The sequence below is a fragment of the Brachyhypopomus gauderio genome, chromosome 19 (assembly GCF_052324685.1).
Source record: "Brachyhypopomus gauderio isolate BG-103 chromosome 19, BGAUD_0.2, whole genome shotgun sequence".
In the NCBI taxonomy this organism is placed as follows: domain Eukaryota; kingdom Metazoa; phylum Chordata; class Actinopteri; order Gymnotiformes; family Hypopomidae; genus Brachyhypopomus; species Brachyhypopomus gauderio.
Window position 1 is genome coordinate 8,253,840 of NC_135229.1, and position 9,123 is coordinate 8,262,962.

A 9,123-nucleotide genomic window follows, 5' to 3' on the forward strand; every position below is an offset into this window, starting at 1 on the left:
TAGAGGATTGCCAAAGACCAAAGGAGAGAGAAACAACCTCTCCATTTCTTTCTCTACATTTCTCTAATTTCATTCTCTCTGACTTTCTTCCAAAGGATATTGTCTAGTAAATGTTATTACATCAATGAAACAAGTTCATATTCATGTTTTTCTGACTCTAGATTTCAGAGTTTCTCACTTTTTTCTCACAAGATTGTTTACATTTTCTTTTTAAATACATGTGTGTGAGTTGTGGTGTGTCTACAGGTGTATATTTGAATATGTGCACACATGTATGTGTGTGTATGTGTGTTGGTTATGACTGAATAACTTGCATCATTCAGCTAGTTGATTCAGCAGCAGTGTGGTAAATGCTTGTTGTTGTCTAAATCCCCTAAACTCTTATTCACCAACACACTCAGACACACAAACCCGGTATTTATCCTCACCCCTGTGTGTGTGTGTGTGTGTGTGTGTGTGTGTGTGTGTGTGTGTGTGTGTGTGTGTGTGTGTGTGTGGATGCATGTCCTAAAGTCTAAGTTGCTGAGTTATTTATAAGTGTAGTATTCCTATTAAGATATGTGTCCAAACTCCAAACTGTTCAGATTAAAGATGTACCTATAAAAAAAACCTTCAAAGCCAAGATTTTAGACCAAACAAGTGTGTGCGTGTGCACGCACATGTGTGTGTCTGTGTTTGGACGCAGATGGTGAGAGTTGATGTTGCTGTGAGATGTGAGGTGGAGCCACACTTCCCTCTGGTGACAATTTGGAGTAATACAGTATGTGTAAACAGCAGAGCTGACAGAAAGAGGTTCAGAGAGAGCCTTATTATCTGTAGTCAAACTGTGGCTCAGATTTAAAATAACCTCCATGTTTTGCGTTGTGTCGGGTTTTAGGCGGATGTGAAATGTATATTCTTTTGTGCAAGATATATGTTTCAGAATAGTCTGCCATACTGACTTTCTGGATTAATAATTACCAGGGGTGGAAAGTAACTAATTACATTTATTCACATTACTGTAATTGAGTACTTTTTATGAGTAATTTGTAATTTTCTGAGTAGTTTTTGAAATATGTAATTTTTACTTTTACTTGAGTACATTTTGACCCAAGTAATTTTACTTCACTACATTTGAACGGCCTCACATTACTGAGTAAAAAAATATTGATGGTGAAAAATTAAACGCGGGCAGAAATTAAAACTTTCAGTCCCAGAACTGAAGGCCAATTGCGTGGCCTTGCCTTGCGTGCGCCCTTTCCATTGTCTCATAATCAAGTCGTAATCTGGTGCACTTTTTTTTCCAAAAGGATGAGATTGTTCTATCTTTAAATCTTCTATCTATCAGGTTCTGTGGGATCCTGTGGACATTTTATTGTAAAAAGTGGAATCCTGTGGGCACTGTATTTTGAATAGTTGGATCCTGTGAGCGTTTTAAATAGTGGAATCCTATGCACATTTTGTTTTATTTTGAAATGTGGGATCCTGTGGTCATTTTATATTTTATTTTGAGTTGTGGCAACCTGTGGGCATTTTATTGTGAATAGTGGGATCCGGTGGGCACTGTATTTTGAATAGTTGGATCCTGTGAGCACTTAACTTTTACATTATGGTATCCTATGAGCATTTTTTTTTTTTATGTGGGATCCTGTGGGCATTTTATTGTGAGTAGTGGAATCCTGTTGCATTTTAGTTTGATTTGTGGCATCTTGTGGCCACTTAATTTTGTGTGCATTTTGTTTTTTGAATAATTTGTAATTTAAATTTCTTTATTCTTATCATAGTGTTGTCCGTTGGACAATAGGACTGAAAATTGTTTGCACTTTATGGTACAGGTTGTGACTGTCCTTGTGCTGTGAGGAAGTATGTTCCTAAGCCCAGCTGATCTTTTTGCAAGTGTGGATGTGCACTTAAATACACTTTGAAATCGATAAAAACAAAAACAACTTGTGCTGAATTTGGTTCATGATTCATCCATGCATTAAATAACTGAAAGTAAATAAGTAACTTTTACTCTAATTACATTTTAAATGAAGTAATTTTGTACTTTTACTCGAGTAAATTTTGAGATGGGTAATTTTACTTTTACTCTGAGTAGATTTTAGGCAAAGTAATGATACTTTTACTCAATTACAATTTTTCAGTACTCTTTCCACCTCTGATAATTACTGAGTAAACCCTTGTGTCTGTATTCTTTTTCTTTCTCTACCTCTCTCTTTTGAACATTTCCTCTCTGTAGGAATTGTATTCTCAGTCGTATGATGCTGTCGGTGTGATGTTCGCCTCTATCCCTGGCTTTGCGGACTTTTATTCTCAGACTGAGATGAACAATCAAGGAGTCGAGTGCTTGCGGCTACTCAACGAGATCATTGCTGACTTTGATGAGGTCAGGATTAAGAAAAGATATGCACACACCCACACACACACACACAAACAATGGAATGAAAATGTATCTATGAGTACAGGACAGACATGATAAAGTGTATAAAGTGTATTGTAATTCAAAGGAATGTACATTGTGAATTAACCATTTATGAATAGCAGCCTTTTTATATACATTCCCACAGTTTCAGACAATTTTAAATGAATGAAATAGAAAATATAATAAAATAAATTATCACGAATAAAACTGTGATGTAGCCATAGTTGCTTTTGCAAATACAAATGACAAAATACAAAGTAATTTTTTGTTTTCATACAAGATAACTATTTTTCTTAAGGGCATTATTAGCACAGTGTTTTATAGCTTCATGAAATATCAGTTCATTTTCTGTTTCTGTGCCATAGAATGGAAAATTGTATTTACCTTGGTATATTTGAAGGAGGGTTTGGTATATGGAACATACTGTGAACCTCAACTTTAGCTAATTTATTTTGTGTTTTTTTAGATTGAAACCAAGTAGCTAACACACTAGTATGATGACATGACTTTTTTAAATGCAGGTACATTTTACTGCCTGTGTGCCATTCAGAGAAATGGCCCCCTTTTTGGAAAGTCATTGTCAAAAGAATAGGATACCTGTCTTTTTAAGGTAAATGTTTTACTTAAAAAAGATAACTAACTAAAAGATCTGTAGAAATCAGTTTTGTTTTCAAGCTACGTATTGAAGTAAATACTTCCTATGCTAACATATGCAGTTGATTATAATAAGACTGCTTCATAGTGTACTTTGTCTTGTCAAGATTGAAACCAAGTACATAAGTAGATTGAATATGTATCTTTACATACTACAAAGCTTCTACTAACTAAATAGATAGATAATCCAGCTTTTTTACATGGAGTTTGATTTTATTTTTCTGTGTCTCAGAAAGAGCTTGTGATGTCACAAAAACCTATAAATTATAACATCCTAGCTAAAAAGGCAGAATCAGAAGGTAACACAGACTTGGGAGCATCCTGAGACATTGGCATCCATCTACTACACCATCAATAAACTTGAGTGACCACATGCAGTGACAGGATGACAGAACCAGTGCCCCAGTCTACCATAAAACCATTCACCCATGAACCCCTGGATCTGTACCTTTATCTAAGGGGGTATATTAATTACCAAATGCTAAACTAATAAGTACGCTTTCAACCTAGATTTAAAGATTGAGACTGTGTCAGAGTCCCGGACACATTCTGGAAGGTTATTCCATATTGTGGCCATATAAGAAAAGGCTCTTCCCCCTGCTGTTACCTTATTAATTGTTGGAACTAATAAGAGGCCAGCACCCTGTAATCTTAGTGGACGTGGGGGTTCATAATAGGAGATAAGTTTCTGTAGGTAATCAGGACCAAGTCTGTGCAGTGATTTATAAGTCAGTAGGACAATTTTAAAATCAATACGGAATTGAATCAGGAGCCAATGTAGGGCTGATAGGACTACACCACGTACTGACATTAACTTATTTAAAATTAATCCAGCCTTATCTTTTTAATTTAGCTCACATTAGCTATCTATAGATCATGGGGTGTGGACTTGATAAAAATAATGTTTCAACTTCATAGCATTCCTGTCTTTTTCTTTACATCACACTGGCTAAATCCCTCAAGATAGTTTGCCACGTATAATTTTATTATTCATTTCAATACATTTATTTGTAATATTTGTTTTTCTATGTGGAACATAAACTAGAATATTGCCATGGAAATGCCAGTGCAGTGCTGAACAAGACCAAAAAAAAAAAAAAAAACACAAAACTTGAGTGAGTGACCGGTGTACGTTTCCTACCCACAATGCACTACTTTAGTTTGAATTTACTGTAATTTCTCTATCAATATTAACTTAATATATTAAATGAAATACTACAGTGCATTTTTTACAGTACACATAAAATTCACAAAACATACTCAGGATTAAGAACATTAAGAACAAATTGATTTCAAACAAAAATTCTCACAATATCTGACAATGGAAAGAGCTCTCCTTGATTATGTTTAATGTGGGTTAATAACACTGTGTACTTTAAAGACCAGGTTCAGATTCACAATTCAAACCAAGTTATTAAACAATTCACTCCAAGTTAATATTTGTATTATATTGTATTGTATTATATATTATGTATTATATATTATATTATATATATTTTGAGTATAAGCGAAATTTTGTTCATCTCAAGTAAGTGCATAAAATTTAGTATTAGGGAAAACACTGTGCTTGGCCAATCAAATGTAATAGTCAGTTCAATATATGAAAACCTAAACCTGGTATTCTGAGGCTGTGCCATAAAATATGGTTAACTGTCACATCCCCCACATGTTACTTATCTTACAACATTTTTATTTTTCCGGAAAAGAGACATCATAGCAATATACAGAATGGGCATGTTATGAAGACCATGTTTACAATGAGCAGCATCAGATAATCTATGTTGACAAAGCCAGAGTTTTTTCTGACTACTTCTGCATTTCCTCCATTTACCCCCATTCAGTCAATTGAAGGTCAGGTCTCCTCGTTTGCATGCCGTTATATGTTTTAGACCAAGGGCTGTAAATGAGTGTGTATTACTATCTGGGCATTTTTCACCCTGACAAAAGTCAAATACTTTCAAAGTCAAAGTCAAAGTAAAATGTTTTTTGTAAGGTTGTAAGCAGCTTTACAATTGTATATAGGTCCAGATCCCTAATGAGCAAGCCAGAGGTTACAGTGGCAAAAAAAAAACTCCCTATGATAGCGGGGATTAGGAAGAAACTTTGGGAGGACCAAGACTCAAAAGGGAACCCATCCTCCATTGGACGGCCCGCTAGCAGAAGTCTGTACTTATAGTTCAAATGTAGAGTTATAGATTGCAGGCCAAGTAGTCAGTCCCATCAATGCAAATGGTGGGCCTCCGGTAGGAGTTGTCATCAGCGTGTCCTCTTGTGGCAATGGCACATCCAACCCCTAATCTATCTATAGCAGCATAACTAAATGGAGGGGTTCAGAGGTGACCACAGTCATGAGGGCTCACTGAGACATTGCTTTCCACCCAAGTCACTGTCACAATTAGAGTAATCCCTTGACACGGCTGAATGACAACATCAACATCTCAGATTACCAGAATTCTCAAAGACTGGGGGCCCCCGAGCTCTACACCTTCACATGTAGAATATTAAAATGCAGGATTTCTCTTAGTTCCAAAAGTTCCAAAAAATAGTAAGACTACAGCCGGAAGCAGAGCTTTCACCTTTAAAGCCCCCCAGTTATGGAATAGCCTTCCAGCTCTGATCCGAGATTCTGACACCGTTCCAATCTTTAAATCTAGACTTAAGACTCACTTATTTAATCAAGCCTTCAATTAAGAGCACAAAGGTGAGATGGGTTATAGTATACAATGAATTCACTCAGATATTGTGGATAAAGATCATTTAACGCCTTATAAGTCAACAAAAGAATTCGGCTTCGTTTAGGGCCATATAGTCGTCTGGCCGAGTCCAGGTTTCTGTCAAGCTAAGCATGCATAGATTATGGTCGGTAGATAATGGTAGATTATCATTTCATTAACAAGTAATGCTTTTGATGACAGGGATCTAATATTTAGCAATCCTAATTTCAGATTTAAATGATTCTCAGTGGCAGCATAATTGAATTTAACATTGATTACATTTCTATATAGACCTCAGAGAAGAAATGAAAAAATACTTAATACATATACTGTATTCTATATCACCTTGAATGATTAGCCCAGCAGTCATGTGGCCAAACACTTTTAGCTTGTTATTGTCCACTGCAAAGTTTCTTGCACTTTTGTTTGTTATGTGTGGATTTTAAGAACAAAATATACACATGGGATTAGTATTTGGAACTGCTGTGGTAGGACATCTGTTTGCACTGCATTAGTGGTTAAAGCTTCATCAAATATCCATTGCTGGTGTAAAGGTTAGGTGAAGGTGGTCTGGGAGCATTAATGGATGATTTGCAAGGATTCTGTTCTTGAGTAAAATTAGATACACCTTTGGTGGAATATTGCTTCTAAAATTAGAAGCCCTTTATTTGCACAAGAGTTAAAAGTATGAAGTACTGTCTAATAGAGGGAATGGTGGAAGATACTAAAATACTTAATACCAATTGTAAAAGTTTTTTTTTTGTAATAAGTGATGTTGCCCCTTATTACTTAACCTATCCTTTTAGGTGCGAAAGAGTGAATAGCACTCACTGAGCACAGATTTGTTAGCTTTTGTTAAATTATTCTGCTGTGGAATTCAATCAACATGATCATAAGTTGTCAAATGCAGGTGAATCATTTTTCCTTAGATAGACTTACGTTGCTACAGAAACAAAATAAGTGGCTGTCGTGGAAATTTTCTGAAAATGGATGAGGACTCACGTGGTTAAATTATTAATTTATTAAGATATAAATATATTAAAAGGACAAAAACAGACCCAAGACAGACACAGACATGAGAGTCTCATTCAAGCATGACAACTCTGAAGGCAGGGGGGCAGTCCCCCTGCTTATATACAATCTTAAACACTGTTCAGCAGTTCTAACAGCAGGTTATCTTTAGCACAGCATGTTCCAAAACATAGGCACCCAGCAGGCTACTTTGTCTCACATGTGTGTATCTCCTAATATGGACTTCCCTAGAGTTAGCGGAAGAAACGGATGTATCAGTTGAACGCAGAGAAAGCTAAATGAAGAAATATGATTCCATGTTTTAGTGAACCGAAAAGGGGAAAAATCATGTATGAGAATAAACCACCTTCTAGGAATGTTCCAGAACTATAATTTATAGGTCATTTATCTTGCATCCCAAGGTAACTGCTCAAGCTCTCTGATATTATCCTGAATGTCAGCCTTTAAAACTCTTTCAGCAAATGGTTCTCCCTCATTCCTCTTTCTCCACACTTTTGCTGCTCTTTCTTTATAGTTACTGGGGGAGGATCGTTTTCAGGACATCGAAAAGATCAAGACTATTGGCAGCACTTATATGGCAGTGTCTGGACTATCACCAGAAAAACAGGTACCTCGGTTGGGCTACCAACTCCACTAGCTGTATAGTGAAACCCAATTAGGCTATTGTCCCATATTCATTATGGCACACTGGAAAAATTTTACACGTCATGGCTGATATCTACATTACACATGTAAAAAAAAAAAAAGAAAAACACTAAGTCATGTCTGTTTGATTGATTGTGACTTTATCTGTGTGTTGTAGCAATGTGAGGATAAGTGGGGTCACCTGTGTGCTCTGGCTGACTTTGCCATTGCTTTGAATGAGAGCATCCAGGAGATCAATAAACATTCCTTCAACAACTTCCAGCTCCGAATTGGTAAGAGTTTAGTCAGGCAAACATTTACAATGTTTAACAGACACGTTTATCCAAAGTTACTTACAGTTGAGACAAGAGTACAATTTGAACAACAGGGACCCAACAGTGGTCACTTGGCAATAGTTGTGCTTAATCCAGCAACTTTATGATTAATAGACCAGTACCTTAACTGATGAGTTAACCCTGTCCACAAAACTCACTTCATTTGGTACTTCTTTTGAAAGTATTCTTCACGAATATGCTAAAAAGAGGTGAACTTGCATATAAACTGATTGCTGGTGATGCCTAACTGATTCAAACTCATCAGGCTTGTTAACTTTCTTCTTGGTTGTTTGTTAACATTTTGCTCTCTTCACCTCTTGAAGTCCATTGTCTTCATTCTTCACCCCTCCTCTTTTCTTCACTCTCAGGTATGGCCCATGGCTCTGTGGTAGCAGGCGTGATTGGTGCCAAGAAACCTCAGTACGATATCTGGGGTAAGACGGTGAACCTAGCCAGCCGCATGGACAGCACTGGGGTGAGCGGCAAGATCCAGGTACCTGAGGAGACGTACGCCATCCTGACGGAGCGTGGCTTCGCCTTCGAGTACCGCGGTGAGATCTACGTGAAGGGCATAAGCGAGCAGGAAGGGAAGATCCGCACGCACTTCCTGCTGGGCCGAGTGCAGCCCAACCCGCTGATCCTGCAGCCACGCAAGCTCACGGGCCAGTATTCACTCGCGGCCGTCGTACTCGGCCTCGTCCAGTCCCTCAATCGGCAGAAGCAGAAGCAGATCCTCAATGAGAACAACAACTCGGGCATCATGAAGGGTCACTACAACCGCAGGACTCTGCTTGCACCTGGGGGTACAGACGCCAGCCATGCTGAGATGGCTGCTGACAAGAATGAGCTAGCCTAAAGACCATCTGATATTTAAATAAGGACTAATAGTAAAGGAAGCTTTGGATGAAGAAGAAAATAATTAATTATTCCAGAGATGGCTTGAGTACAAAGATGTGACATCATTTCAATGAGACTAAGCTGTCCCAAAGACTCACTTATACATTAACTAAGTATCCTTCTTGCTGTCCATGTTTCTTTTTTGTATTTCTTTTGTATTTCAAATATAATAAAGGGGTTTAATTTTTTATAAAAGCTTCAGGAATCTGTGTGTATAATTTGCTGATTCATGATGCATCCTGGACAATATCTGTCCACCCCAAGTGCAACAGTAACAGTAGGTTTAATTTGTTGCTCTTATCAAACACTGTGACTGAATTATAACATTATGAACATTAGCTAATGCTAAATAACATAAAACAAAAAAAAGAAGAAAATCAAGAATAAAATTCACAAAATGTCTAATTGATCAAAGAAGGTTAAAATTTTACTGAAGAAATACAGAAAGAATACATTCTGAGCATCA

General features: G+C 37.0%; 1 protein-coding gene across 2 annotated transcripts in view; it reads left to right on the forward strand.

Annotated features, from left to right (window-relative positions):
• adcy8 (adenylate cyclase 8 (brain)) overlaps positions 1 to 8,846 on the forward strand; it is a 44,844-nt gene extending 35,998 nt beyond the window's left edge. For both annotated transcript variants that reach the window (XM_076981479.1, XM_076981480.1), the window contains 4 exons: positions 2,219 to 2,365; positions 7,316 to 7,408; positions 7,604 to 7,718; positions 8,129 to 8,846. In XM_076981479.1, coding sequence (XP_076837594.1) covers positions 2,219 to 2,365; positions 7,316 to 7,408; positions 7,604 to 7,718; positions 8,129 to 8,616 — 843 coding nt within the window. In that variant the 3' untranslated portion in view covers positions 8,617 to 8,846. The remainder of the gene's footprint in view (positions 1 to 2,218; positions 2,366 to 7,315; positions 7,409 to 7,603; positions 7,719 to 8,128) is intronic.
• The last annotated feature ends 277 nt before the right edge of the window (positions 8,847 to 9,123 follow it).